Source organism: Panicum hallii, chromosome 9, assembly GCF_002211085.1.
Source record: "Panicum hallii strain FIL2 chromosome 9, PHallii_v3.1, whole genome shotgun sequence".
NCBI lineage: Eukaryota > Viridiplantae > Streptophyta > Magnoliopsida > Poales > Poaceae > Panicum > Panicum hallii.
In genome coordinates, this window is record NC_038050.1 from 72,420,042 (window position 1) to 72,433,460 (window position 13,419).

Below are 13,419 nucleotides of genomic sequence, written 5' to 3' on the forward strand. Positions count from 1 at the left end.
CAGGCCCCCGAGGCCAGTCCGGATGGACAGGCCCGTAGTAGTCTGGCCCCCGCACGTGGCGGCGCCGGACCCCCCCTAGAGGGTCCGGGCCCGTGGAGGCCATTCCGGAGCTCCCTGCCCTTGTGGGTACATGGAGACTCCGAACCTATAAGAGCACGGGGGAGGTCCGGAGACCATGATCCCAGCTGTCAGGCCCGGGTCGTACGCCTCGTCACCCGAAGGGGAAGGGCGAGGTCACGGATAACCTTGCACCTATCTGGTTGGACACACTGTCAAACGACTTACTGACAGGCGAGCTCCGCGGAGATGCAGGCCTCCTTGCAGCGGACTTCCACGACCTTCTGGTCGTTGAGCAGCTCCTTGGCGATGATCGAGGAAAGGCGGTTGAGCATGTGGTGGCGTGCGTCCACCACGATGTGCTTGGCGCACACGCCGGAGTCAGACACCATCGCGTCCTTACCTGTGAGGCGGCAGCGGCGTTCTAAGGGTTTGGAGGTGGTAGAGGCGGATCGTGCGTCCACCACGATACGTTTGGCGCACACACCGAAGCCGGACACCATCGCGTCCTTACCTGTGAGGCGGCAGCGGCGCTCTAAGGGTTTGGAGGTGGTAGAGGCGGATCGCACGTCCACCACGATGCGCTTGGCGCACACGCCAGAGCTGGACACCCTAGCAGGAGGTACCCATGTCCGTATGTACCGACAGTATCAGAAACAACCATTTGAAAAGAAAAGAAAAGAAAAATAATGACAACAACATATTTCCTTCTTGCTTCAGTTTTACAAGAAAGGATCCGTCGTTGCAATGTGCTGCTTACCTGCTCTAGGCTTGCTGCCCCATAGCTTCCTAGGCCAAGGTATGAATGGTCTATCATATGCACTGATATCTTCACCAAATATAAGACAAAATGTCATAAAGGAAAAGTAAATTCACTATTAGTGCCACCAGTGTTCTAAAAATTATTGTCAACATAACCATTTGTCGAATACAATGCCTTAGAACATGAAGGATCTATTTATTAATGATTTGTTGTGGTTGTTCCATAAGTGTCTTCTGTCCTGATGCCTAATTGCTGCTGTTTCTAGGTTTTGGCAGGTCTCCGATATCATCAATATCAGTAACTGATGGCAGGAGAGTATGCCCTTGATTTCCTATGCATAAGTAGGAGTTATCTTCTACACCCAGTTGTAACCTGAGCTGGTGATTTGATTTTTTTAGCTGTCTGCCTAACTCATCACTCATCAGTGCATCTGGGAGCTGCTACGTACATGCTTATATTTGCCACTTTGTCTGGTGTAACTTGCTTGTGATAATAGACATGACACGTAGAAATGATGTTGTAAGGTATTGATGACTGTTGCCTGCTCAATGTGGTCATGTCAATGGATACATATATTATGAATTGGCACCTGTTAGTGTTTGAAATGATCGATGTTATTTTGATTCTTTTAGTAGTCAACTTGGTATTCTTGTTAGTTACCAAAAGAATTCATTGTAACTAACTGTCAGAACATTGAACTTTAACTGTCAGAACATTAAACTTGCTTTGATTACTAGCATTAGCCTCACCAAACCATAGATCGTGAACACTGGTAGGGCGCGCGAAGCGCGCTTCATGTTCTAGTCCGACAGAAACAAGGTCGGAGTGTCAGAGGATAAGGAAGAAGCCAAGAGCGGAGCAAAACCAGAACAAGTAGAGTTGCAAAACCAGAAACAGCTACTGTTTGCACTTCACTCATCTGAACTAAATTATGACACTGCCACTTTGTGCGAAGAGAACCATGAAAAAGAAAACAGGTGATCAATCAACATAGAAAATCAGAAGATTGAGAACTTACCATATGGTATACTTATGATCTGAAGCTTGTTTCTCTATTCTTCCCAGCAGCTCAATCTTCACTGCACCACCAATGCAACGGAAAGGGAAGGTTTGTAACAATTTTCCTATCATGCCAAAATAAGATAGCATCAGTAAAGTTGCCATGTCACCCACTCATGTCATGGCCTTCAACTCACCTGCAGGCTGCAGCATAGGGAACTCTGGTGACGTGTATGTCCACACGTATTTTTCATCAGCAGTGGCCTTCCGGTTCTCATTCTCATCCGTAACGAAAGACTCTTCTCCAGGAGGAAGCTTGGGATGGCCCATAGGAATTGGCACCGTCAGTGAATTGGCACCCTCATTCAACCGGTGAAGCCGTACTCCTTGCAAAGGGGAAACTTTTTCCTCACTTCAAAAAAGAGAAGATTTTTTTTTTCAAAACACAGCACAAAATGTAGAGTGGAGTTTATCTTGTACAAATGCATATTAATAGGACTTTCATTTTATTTTTCTTCCAAACTGGTGGAGCATTTATGTATTTCTGAGTGAGTTCAATGTGAAATGTTTCATCTTGCAAGAGCTGCCAAGGCACATGAAGATTGAAGAAGTCAGCGAGATGCCAGTTTCCAATGGAAGCCCATGGAGATCTCCCGTGATCCCAGTCCGTTTGGGCCCACGACCCACCAGGCATCTATCTAGCGCGGCTCCTTCCTCGACACACCACACCCGGTCCTCTTCCCGGACTCGGCAACCCGCTCGATCCCCATCCAACGGCCCAGCCGATCCAACCATCACCCGCGCAAATCCCCACGATTTATACCCCGGCCCCCGCGCGAACTCCGCAGGCCCCCCGACTCCCTCCACAGCCCGTCCGCCCTGACGCCGCTCACCAACTCCCACTCTCCCTGGGTTCCGGTCCCCCACCCGCCAGTTCCAATCCCCTCCGACCGCTCGGCCGTTCCTTCCCGCGACCCGGGGGGCGGCTTCCCTCCCGCTCCCCCGCCACGGCGCGCGGCTCGGGAGGCGGGATCCGGCGCGCGCGCAATGGCGCCGGAGCCGACCGGCGAGCCCGTGGTGACGCCCAAGTTTGCGGCCAAGGACGAGGCCTCCTGCTGCGCGCCCATGCCGCCCAAGGCTACCGTCTCCCACGACGAGATGCGCGCGGTGGCGCGCAAGTTCGCCGACCAGCCTATCCAGGAGACCGAGCCGGGCGTCTGGGCCGTCCTCACCGCCATCTCCAAGAAGGCCCGCCTCCGGCCCCAGGTCCTTTCCCCTCCCCTCCCTTAAGTTAAACCCTAACCCTAAAACCCAAGCACTGACGTCACTGATCTGTGCTCCTGTCTTTGTATTTGCCTGCATTGCTGTCCATGGAAACGTTTGTTGGATCATTCATGTTTCTGGTCATGTGCTTTATCCGTTGACGGCGCCGCTAGCCTAGCAGAAGCAGTGACTCTGGCTTGCATCATTGGCGCAAAGCAATATTTTGTGTTTTGGCTTCACCAATTACCGAGTGTATAATAAGCTTCTCTGCACCTGGAGAAAGTTCAGACTGTTTTTTTGTTATCGTTAATTATGCTTTTCATTCAATGCCTTAAGGAAATTCATGGTCTTTTATTGAGCTAGCCTTGTGCTAGCTAACATTGCAATTATGAGGGATATATTTCTTCATCCATCTGATTAAAGTTCCTTGAATCAACTGAAGGGAATTAACATCCTTTTGAGCGCTGATGAGCACTGCCTAGGACGCTGCGTCGAGGACCGCTTCCAGATTTCTGATCCACAAATAAGTTCAACACATTGCAGGATATACAAGGACACTGTATTGGGGGAGCTGAACCGCCATGAGCCTGTCCCTGTTTTCCTCAAGGACACAAGGTTTTTCTTCTTTGGATCTTTCTGTATCTATCAGTTTCATTTCCTTTTCTTTCTTTTGTTGATCTAATCTCTTGTGCTTCTGCAGCTCAAATGGCACTTTCGTCAACTGGAAAAGGGTCAAGAAAAATGCATCCCCAGTCAAGCTTAATCATGGTGACATTATATCATTTATATCACCTCAAAATGGTAAGATTCTTTGCTCCTTCGAATTTCATTAGTCTGTAGTTGGTTCACTAGGGTAGATATTCATTTGCTAGTACGATGTTATTGCAATTTCTCTTGTGATTGATGTTGCAAACCTTCAATTCATCTTGTATCTTGCTTTTGCAGATGCTTCCTATTCATTTGTCTACCGTGAAGTTAATGCAATCAGTTGCTTAGAGAATGGGGCCACCATTCTTAAAAGGAAGTCAGGTGAGGAGTTTGCTATCTTGTCGTTTGGTGATCATGGCTATGTTGAGATTTTTGTTGGCTATCTTCTGGTTTGTGATAATGACTATGTTACAAGTTTTGATATACGTACCACTATTTTTGTTTGATCCTGAAGAGGAGGGTGGTTCTGGAAGCAAGAGGCTAAAGGGTCTTGGTATTGGTTCTCCTGATGGTCCTGTTTCACTAGATGATGTCCGGAGACTAGAAAAATCTAATGCTGTAAGTTGGCTCCTTCAATTGACAATAGTTTTCTGTCCTAATAATTTGCTGACCTTATTAGCTTAAACTGATGCAGGATCTCAGGGAACAACTTGAGGCACATGTTGTGACAATTGAGACTTTGAGAACTGAAATAAAAGTGGCCCAAGCGCAGCACGGGAAGGTATACATTACTTCTATGTCCCCTCTCCTGTTCTTTACATGAAGTGTTTTCTTTTTTTTCTTTTTTTTCAGTGTTATGTTTCTCCTAGCATAAATAATTTCCCTCTTGTACTTCAGGGCCCAGTATCACTTAAAAATTCTAAATGTCTCTCAAATCTACTTGACAATGATGTTCCACTATTGTTTGTTAAATTGCCTACATAGTTATCAATGTATCATTGATAAAGTATTCCTATATTGAGTATATTCACTGAAGTTTATACCTATTTATCTGGGAGATGGAATATTCATTGCATTCTCTGTTAAAATTTTCCTTATGTCGTCAAAGATCAGGTTTCTACTTGCTTGAAGATTGTACTCATCGTTGTCTTGTCGCCTTTCTGTGTAACTTAGCTTTTACAAATCGGATGATGTAGGAGCTTGAGGAGCTGAGACAAACTACATCGAGTTCTTATCTTGATCAAACTAAATCTCTTCGGTTGGCACTTGAGGAGAAACAGAAGCAACTAGATTCACTCAGTACATCAAATACAGAGTTACAGAATTCCATTAAAGACTTGGATGAAAGGCTTAGGGCATCTATGCAATCACGTGCCGATGCTGATGAGATAATTTTGAGGTATTCTGCATTCCCTGTGATATCAATTTCTTACCATTTGAGAATACAAAGAACTTTGTTCATCTCTTTCCATGCTTCATTTACTATTATATGAGGATCTCATATATCTGGGATTTGAAATGTTTCCAGCCAGAAAGCAATTATATGTGAGCTTGAGGGACAGCTAAGTGAGGAGCGTAACTTAAGAAGAGAGGAACGTGATAAGGCTGCACAGGACTTGAAATCTGCATTGCATAGGGTGCAAGCTGAGGCTCAAGAAGAAATTAAGAGACAAGCGGAGTCTTACCTTAGACAACAAAATGAACAAAAAGAAGTTATTAGCAAACTTCAGGTTCTACCTTTCTCCAATTATAGTCTGATCTGGAGGTCATGTCTTTAACATCAGATATTGCAATAACATTCCATTTCTGCTTCCAGGAATCAGAAAAGGAAACCCGTTTGCTCATGGAAACATTGAGGTCCAAGCTGGTATGCTTTTTCACAATGATTACTTCAAATTCTTTCATTCCTTTGATGGACTTCAGTTATTTGTTCTCTGATCCTCTCATGCAGGAAGATGCTCGAGATAATCTTGTAACATCTGAGAAAAAAGTAAGAGAGTTGGAGGCTCGACTTCAAGATGAGCAGCTAGTATCGGCTAACAATCAAAAGGTACCAAGCAGTGTGCATGGTGGACTTAAGTAATTATTACATCTAAGTAAATAGTTTTCTTTTTAGCTGCTGATAATATCTCACCCCCTTCTGCCCCCTTGCAATTGCAGAAATCAGATAATCTTGAAACTGAACTAAGGAAACTGAAGAAAGAACTTGAAAATGAGAAGGTACAAGACATGTTCCAGTCAAATGAGCATGCATATTAGGTTTCTCTCCTTTACTTACAAGCTGACAAATGTGTATCGTTTTGGTAGCAGGCTGCTCGGGAAGAAGCATGGGCAAAGGTCTCAGCTCTTGAACTTGAAATAGCTGCAACAATTAGAGATCTATCAATTGAGAAGCAGAGGTATCAAGGAGCTAGAGAACGGATTATTTTACGGTAAGAACCGTGTTTCAGTTTTGTATAGCCGTAATAAGAATCCCAAGTGTATCACTACAAGTTATGTATAATCCCTTTGTATTTTCCCCCCTTTGTTGCTTATTGCAGAGAGACTCAGCTGCGTGCTTTCTATTCAACTACAGAAGAAATCTCTTCTCTGTTTGCAAAACAGCAGGAACAGCTGAAAGCTATGCAGAGAACTTTGGAGGATGAAGAGAACTATGAGAATACCTTAATGAGTGTTGATCTCAATAAAGTGCCATTAACCACTGATGATGCCCGTGTGAAGCCGGTAGGTTGCTCAAAAAATACAGTGGAAGCTCCAAGTGCTTCCACACAGAATACCCAAGTGAGTGAGCATAGTTCTAGTGATGAAGATGCCAGCATGATTGAGCAGCACGCTGATGCTACTGCCGAAGGTGGCAGCACTCAAGGTCTTGAGTGCTCCAGTCCAGAAAGGTCACAGGAAGGATTAAGGCCTGGCTTTCATGGAAATCCTGTTTCTACAGCTCCTGAGAAGGAGGTAACAGATACTGAGCAAGTTCCTGAGACAGAAAGTCAAGCTGGTAATGTTGGCTGCGATGATCAAAGATGTGACAATATGGGAGGAGAGACTATGCCGCTAGAGGATGAAGCGCAGCCTCAAGAAAATGAGGAACCTACCACTTTGCTCAAAGATGGAGTGCAGCCACAAGAAAATCAGGACCCTCTTCCAATCCCCAAAGATGGCATTGGCCACTGTTCTGAAGATAAGCATGAGGATGGTTGCTCCGAGAGCAAACGGGAGGACACACATGTTGGAGCTATCGGAACAGCTGATCTGTTGACCTCTGAGGTCGCTGGAAGCTGGGCAGTGGAAACAGCTCCATCTGTAAATGGTGAAAACGAATCGCCTAGGAGCTTGGAAGATGCTGATGATGCTGTGGGGCAGGATGTTGATATTGGAGGTAGCACGGCTGCTGATGCTTTGCTAACTTTGGTGAACTCGGAGGGCCAAGCGGCTGGGAGTCAGAATAATGCTGACCGAGTCGTTTCCAAAGTAACTGATCAGCATCGTGCCCTTAGTGCCATGATTGGAATTGTTGATCCTGAATTCAAAAGGCAAATGCCGAGAAGTGGCGGTGGAAATGACGAGCCAATGTCTGATGCCGAGACAGATGAAGGCAGCGAGGAAGTTGATACAGATGATGACAGCGAGGAGCCTATGGTTGAGGATTCTGTTGGGTAGGTTAAAAGGAGTCAACTTTCCTTGTAAATAGTTAGAACTTTTTTTTGTGTACCTTTCACATATGAGGTTGTATCATGGTGTTGCATGCATGTATTTTTTTCCACTTCTTTTTCTAGTTTATCTATATGTGTATATTGATACCAAGTGAAGTGTCATGTTTGGCGCAGATGGTTTCTCTTGGCATATCGAGATTACCCATGGGATCTGGTGTTCCATTTTTAATCTAGCAACCCTATGTTGCAATAAAGTTCATAAAAGATGTGTTGCATCTTGAAACTGGCAGTGCACTTACCAAACAGCAAATGCAATCGAAATAGCGTTACAGTGCTGATAAATATTTATTTGCATACTGAGGTACCAAGCTCCAGAAAACATCAACCAAAGCGATATACTAGTTGTACAAAAGAATATGAATCAGCTACACTTTGATCAGTTTGGTAACAAACAACAGCTGTATCATCCAAAGAATAAATAAACATAGAGAAGTACAGGCAGGTTCATCACCTGGAAAAATACACGGTGATTATTAACGACATTTAAAAACCAATGAGTTAGGACATCAAATTCTTTCAGTTCATCTAGACCGATATTCCTTTTGTTTTTCCCCATGAAGCAGTCGACAATGCCTCCGAGCTCATTCCGTTGGGTCCTGGTTCTTCCCTGCGCCGTTCTGCTGTGCCTGCTGCAGCTGGTAAAACGGGATCGGTGTAGCCTGCTGCTGCTGATGCTGCAGTTGAAACATCTGGTCCTGAGCACTGAGTTGGAGCTGCTGGGCTAGATTGTTGGACGAGCAAGAATCGCCGAGCTCTGCAGTCGCGAGTTTCAGGCGCTGGACCTCGGCTGTCAGTGCCTCATTCAGTGCTGTTCAAGAAGACAATAAAATATGATTCTCAACCTCCAAAAAAGTAAGAAGAATTAGACCATGAACTAACATGTTGCTACCACCTAAACTCAAATAGCTGACATATGTCCTCTGAATTGAAAGCGCATGTTGATATGTTATCATGTCTGTGGCTGCTGCATTTTTTAGATACTCCTAAATGCTGAACACTAACATGAGCAGAGAGACCACATAGTTTATCTGAAGAAAGGGTGAGAGACTAAACAAAACACCAGGCAAATCTTGGTTCTCGGATCATGGTTTGCACATCTTCCTAGACACTACTAGTAGACTAGTAGGAGTACATGCTAACGACTACCGGTATTGCGCGAGGGATTATTATAGAAAAGCCAACCACCAACTACCAACCGGGCTACCTCCAAATGCCAACACGAGCTCTCACCCACAATCCGGAGCCGTGGGCACACGAACTAGGACAAGCCAACATGTCAACGTCAACTTCAATGGGATTGGGATGATAATAATTTCTTCGGCTAACTTATCCAAGACTATAGCTACAAGCTATATAGTGCTTCGCACGGACGTTGACGAACACAGCAAGAAGGAAGTATGCAGGTGAGATCGGAGACGCACCGTCACGCAGCTGCGCCTGCTGCTCCATTGCCTGCAGCCGGAACTTGAGCTCGTTGTTCTGCGTCGCGATCCCCGCCGAGTCGCGCTGCAGAAAAATGTTAAGAACTGTGTGAATCGAATGTAGTGATTGATCGAGGAAAAATGCACAAGATAACGGGAGAGGAATTAGAGCTAGGTACCTGGAGAAGCGTGAGCTGGGCGGAGAGAGTGGTGGCCTCCGTCTGCAGGATCTGCACCTTCTGCTCCAGCTCCGCAATGTAGCGCATCTTCCTCTCCTTGGACCGCGCCGCCGACTGCCTGTTGGCCAGCACCCTACGAATGAACGATCACGCAAGAACACACAACTCGATCAGTCAAACCATTTCATAATAATGGCACATTGTAATCACTAAGCATTTTGCAAGGTCGATCGATTCGGAGAACAATGGAGGAGTGCGAGAGCTCAAGAATTTAAGATCAAAGTGGTGGTGGCAGTAATTACGTCGTACCTCTTGACGCGCTTGGGGTCGGCGAGCGCCATCTCGGTCAGCTTCTCGTCGGCCATGATCTTCTTCATCTCGACGGGGGTGAACTCGCCGCTGCCGAACTCGAGGCTGAACCTGTTGGGCCCCGGCATGACGCCTCCGTTGGCCGTGGCGCCGGCGGAGAAGTTGAGCTTCCCGATGAGGCTGTCCATGGACAGGCTCCTGGCGTGGCGTGCCATGGGCGCGCCGGCGGGCTCCCCGGCGGCGCTCCTCTTGAGCCCCTCGCCGCCCCAGAGGCGAATCCCTGCGCGGCTGTCGGCGGCGCACTCCTCCGACTCGTTCTCGCTGCTGTCGGCGCCGTTGGTCTTCATGCTGCTCCCGCGGCTGTCCCCGTCGTCGTGGCGCTCGTCGGAGGAGTTGAGCCCGTCCAGCCCCTCCAGGTTGAGGTACGCGTTGAACAGGTCGTCCGCGTCGCCGCCGTGGTGGCCCCAGCCGGCCTCCACCTTGGGCGGCGGGAGCTGCACTCCCCCTGACGCCGGCGGGAAGTACCCGAACGGGACGTCGCTGCGGGACCGGCGGTGGTGCGCCTTGCGCGCCGCCGTGGCGTCGACCTCCATGCACGCGTCCCCCGGCGAGGGCCGCTGCCCGCCGAACGCCGGGGGCGGCGTCGGCGGCAGCCCCGGCGGCCTCGGCTTGGCGCTGGCCGGCTCGGGCGCGAAGGACGTCGCCATCGGCAGCGACACCCCCAGCTGCTGCTGCTGCTGCACCCGCGCCTGCACTTGGTGCTGCATCATCGCGGCCGCGTGCGCGTCGCCGACGCCGTTCATGCTCGGCCTCGGCGCGCGATCGAGGGATCCCCGCGCGTTCACGGAAGCACGGGCGGGCGAGGCGGCGTCGCGGCCTGGGCGGTGCAGGCACTTCCGCGACGCAGCGCGGCGGCGGAATCGAATGGAACGCGGGCCGGCCGGGGGTGCGTGTATGTTTGGCTCGGGCGGGCGCGGGCGCGGGCGCTTTTAAGGGTATTTAATCGCCGTTTGGTGACGATCTCAGGGAGGTGGTGGGGGATGCCCGCTGCTCCGCGTGCGGTGGGGTTGCCTTTGCCGTGGACGTGCCCTGCCGCTCGCTATTTCATCTGGGCATGGCATTGGGTCTTGGTTTTGGCTCGGCCTCGTCGCGTTCCTTGGTGCGCTCGCCCGGTGCCTCGCTACGCGCCACTCTTGGTGCCTTGGGCAGGCTCGCCAGCCGGCCGCGGTGTGGGGGCGGCGGCCTGCTGCTTTGGCCTTGCCCTGCAGGAGCGCCGTCAAGACACGCATTCATGCGGGTTTGAACAAAACCCCTGTACGAGCACAGCAGCTTCTGGTCTGTCTTTGCGATGTGCCAGCTGGGACCTGATGATCGGCCGCCTCCTCTGCCTTCGTCGCAAGATGATATGCTGTACGGCAGAACAGAAATCTGCATTCCCCAGATCGTTCTTGGATCCGGCATTGCTGCCGATTCTGTCATTCTGATAGGTGATCATAGGTTGCATGTGAACTTTCCGTTTGAGCAGTGTGAACAGTAACGCAACGGCAACGCGTAGGATACGGTTGCTTCACACGGTTACTAGCTAGTCCGGTTCAGTGCATCGGTAGCAAGAAACAATCTCACAAGGAGCTGGAATCGGCTTTCTATGAGAGAGAGAAAAAAGATGGTAAAAGTTTCTTTTTCTACGTGATCTCTGGATCCAGCATTGCCGATCGATCCTAAGGACGCGTTGGGTGTTACAGTGAAATAAACGGCTCTCAGTAACTCGCCGTTTTTGCAATGTGGACTGTAATTCTGCAAGGCATACACCACTAGCTACATGACACGAATAAATAAATAATCAGCTGTAATTAATTGTTAGCCCAGTCCACTGTAGTATTAATGATGGGAAATACAGTACGTTCACAAGTACTAGCTGGCATCACTTTGGGAGGAGACGTATAAGGCCTCGTTCGAACGGCTTCTGTTCCGGTTGGAACGAAGTGGCCCGGTTTGCAACCAGATCTGGTCCGGAAGCGTTGTTCGTTTTGGGCAGCCTGGATTGGAAACGGACCCAGTTCGGCCTGCCCCCCCCCCCCCCGGCCCCGGATTCAATCCCCACGTCTTGCCCTCCGGATCCAATCCGGATCGAGGGCGATGGCGCGCAAGGCGACGGCATGGCGTGGCGGCGAGACACGGCAACCACCGCGACGGCAACGACGACCGCATCCCGTTCGACGCCCACGTTCTCCCGCCCCTTCTCGCCGGTAAGCGTGCCCTCCTCTCCCGTCCTCGCTTTTCTTGTTTGGTGGCGCTCGCTATCCCACAGGCCACAAAGTCGCACCGCCGTCCCCGGCAGGCCGGTGGCATGTGGCTAGCTGTCGGAGGATTTCTCCAGCCGGATGGCGGAGTGCACCCGCCTAATCCTAGTTTAGGATGAGTTTGGGGTAAGTCAAGGGATGCTCGATCTAGAGGCGTATGAACACGAGAAGCACGCAAGGGTTTAGATTGGTTCAGGCCGCCGGAGCGTAAAACCCTACGTCCACTGTGTGTTGTATTCCTTATGTGTTCGAGAAGACTTGTGTGTGTCTGCGAAACTTGGTGTGTGTGTGTGGACCTGTGTTCTAACGTACGCGCTCTCTTTTTTATAGGCTCAAGGGGAGTGCGTACAATGAGCGGGGTCCCGACAGGTGGACCTGGCGACATATTAAATAACGTACACATTAGAGCCTTAAATGCCTCAGATCCTGAGATCTTCCTCCTCAGCCTTTGTATGTATCTGTGACGCCCTGAAAACTTACCAAATTAAACCACGCGCTAAAATGTTTCAATGAAAAACCATTCGTCGTCAAACCCTAACTCTAACCCTTGACGACCGACAGCGGACTTGACCGCCGTCCCAATCCCGCACCACTCACACAAGACCGCTTTCCGCGAATAGCGCTGGCGCGACTCTTTTCCTCGCGCAGCGCGCGAACGCCGAGCACGCGTGGCCGACCCGCACGCGATCACCCGCCGCGTTCTGCGCCGGCGCTCCTCGTGCCGCGCGCGAATCCCCGCGCGCGCGTGGCCGACCGGCCGCGGTCGCCGCCGCGACCGGCGCCGGCACGCCTTCCCCTCTTTCTCTTTTCTTTTCTTTTTTTTCCAATCTCTCTCTCTTTCTTTCTTTCCTTTCCTTTCCTCCCTTTTTTTTTCCTTTCTCTTTTTTTTCCCTTTTTCCTCCCTTCTTCCTTTTCCCTTCTCTCCTCTCCTCTCCCCTCCTTCCCCTGCCTCTGCTCCCGAGCACCCCCACGCCGCGCGCCACCGTGCCGCGCACGCGCTCGCCCCCGCGTGCCCCGCGTGGCCGCGCGCGAGCTCCTGCCCAGCCGCGCCGTACCCGCGCCCCCCGGCCGCGCTGTGTCGCGCCACCAGTGCACGCGCACGCGCGTGCCGCGCCGCTCGCCGTGCCGCACGGCGCCCACATGCGCCCACCCCCGCGCGTGCCGCACCGCCCGTCGATTGGCCGCGCCGCACGCTGCCGCACACCGCCGCCGTCCTGCACCACCGCGTCGCGACGGCCGCAAGCGGCCGGGGCGCCATTAATGGCGCCCGCACCGCCCGCCGGCCCTTCCCACCGACCCCCATCGCTCCTCCACGCGGCCGCCTATAAGTAGCCCTCCCCCGCGCCTCGGCACCCCCACACCCTGCCCCGCCACCTGGCTCCCCGCCTCCACCGCTCTAGCGCCGCCCCCACGGGCACCTCTGCCCGCCGCCGCAAGCTCCCGTGGGCAGCCCCCCTTGCTGCAGCCCGAGCCAAGGTGAGGCCGGGGATGGGTTCCCCGCGCCCCCTCCCTCTTTTCCCCCTCTCACCCGAGCAGCCCGGGGCCTTGACCGCCGGAATAGGCCGGCGCCGAGCCCCCCATCCCCTCCTCTGTTTCAGTCACGGGGAGGAGAGGTGGAAGAAGGGGTCATTTGCCCAAAACCCCCTCCCCCTTTCCTGTTTTTCCAAAGAAAACCCCCCTAGGAGCACCCCTGTCCATTCCCTTTTACAGATGAAACCCCGCATGTTTTGTTATTTCGATTTGAACCCTCCAATGCATACACCCAGA

The 13,419-nt window shown here is 51.0% G+C and overlaps 2 protein-coding genes across 3 annotated transcripts; one reads left to right on the forward strand and one right to left on the reverse strand.

Annotated features, from left to right (window-relative positions):
• Nucleotides 1-2,687: 2,687 nt before the first annotated feature.
• LOC112876517 (A-kinase anchor protein 9) lies at nucleotides 2,688-7,666 on the forward strand. 2 transcript variants are annotated; one of them, XM_025940645.1, is made up of 13 exons: nucleotides 2,688-3,085; nucleotides 3,525-3,697; nucleotides 3,783-3,883; nucleotides 4,028-4,111; nucleotides 4,245-4,348; nucleotides 4,425-4,511; nucleotides 4,927-5,129; nucleotides 5,259-5,460; nucleotides 5,547-5,597; nucleotides 5,682-5,780; nucleotides 5,891-5,950; nucleotides 6,038-6,162; nucleotides 6,271-7,666. In XM_025940645.1, the coding sequence occupies exons 1-13, from the start codon at nucleotides 2,867-2,869 to the stop codon at nucleotides 7,388-7,390; spliced, it is 2,628 nt and encodes an 875-aa protein (XP_025796430.1). In that variant the 5' UTR covers nucleotides 2,688-2,866; the 3' UTR covers nucleotides 7,391-7,666. The 2 variants fall into 2 exon arrangements, with proteins under 2 accessions (XP_025796430.1, XP_025796431.1); XM_025940646.1 differs by having other exon boundaries at nucleotides 6,041-6,162.
• A 180-nt stretch (nucleotides 7,667-7,846) lies between these two features.
• Nucleotides 7,847-10,283, reverse strand: LOC112876915 (transcription factor RF2b-like). The gene is made up of 4 exons (XM_025941094.1): nucleotides 9,353-10,283; nucleotides 9,044-9,176; nucleotides 8,865-8,949; nucleotides 7,847-8,251 (listed from the first exon to the last, which is right to left on the reverse strand). The coding sequence occupies exons 1-4, from the start codon at nucleotides 10,153-10,155 to the stop codon at nucleotides 8,025-8,027; spliced, it is 1,248 nt and encodes a 415-aa protein (XP_025796879.1). The 5' UTR covers nucleotides 10,156-10,283; the 3' UTR covers nucleotides 7,847-8,024.
• Between the last annotated feature and the right edge of the window lie 3,136 nt (nucleotides 10,284-13,419).

What these genes read in the sequence shown, in the direction of transcription:
- LOC112876915 (XM_025941094.1), bottom strand. Translation starts at nt 10,155, where the DNA reads ATGAACGGCGTCGGCGACGCGCACGCGGCCGCGATGATGCAGCACCAA. An exon ending in GACCCCAAGCGCGTCAAGAG is followed by an intron (nt 9,177 to 9,352) that starts GTACGACGTAAT and finishes GTTCATTCGTAG; the next exon opens with GGTGCTGGCCAACAGGCAGT. An exon ending in GCAGGCGCAGCTGCGTGACG is followed by an intron (nt 8,252 to 8,864) that starts GTGCGTCTCCGA and finishes CTTCTTGAACAG; the next exon opens with CACTGAATGAGGCACTGACA.
- LOC112876517 (XM_025940645.1), top strand. Translation starts at nt 2,867, where the DNA reads ATGGCGCCGGAGCCGACCGGCGAGCCCGTGGTGACGCCCAAGTTTGCG. An exon ending in AAACATTGAGGTCCAAGCTG is followed by an intron (nt 5,598 to 5,681) that starts GTATGCTTTTTC and finishes CCTCTCATGCAG; the next exon opens with GAAGATGCTCGAGATAATCT. An exon ending in TATCGGCTAACAATCAAAAG is followed by an intron (nt 5,781 to 5,890) that starts GTACCAAGCAGT and finishes TTGCAATTGCAG; the next exon opens with AAATCAGATAATCTTGAAAC.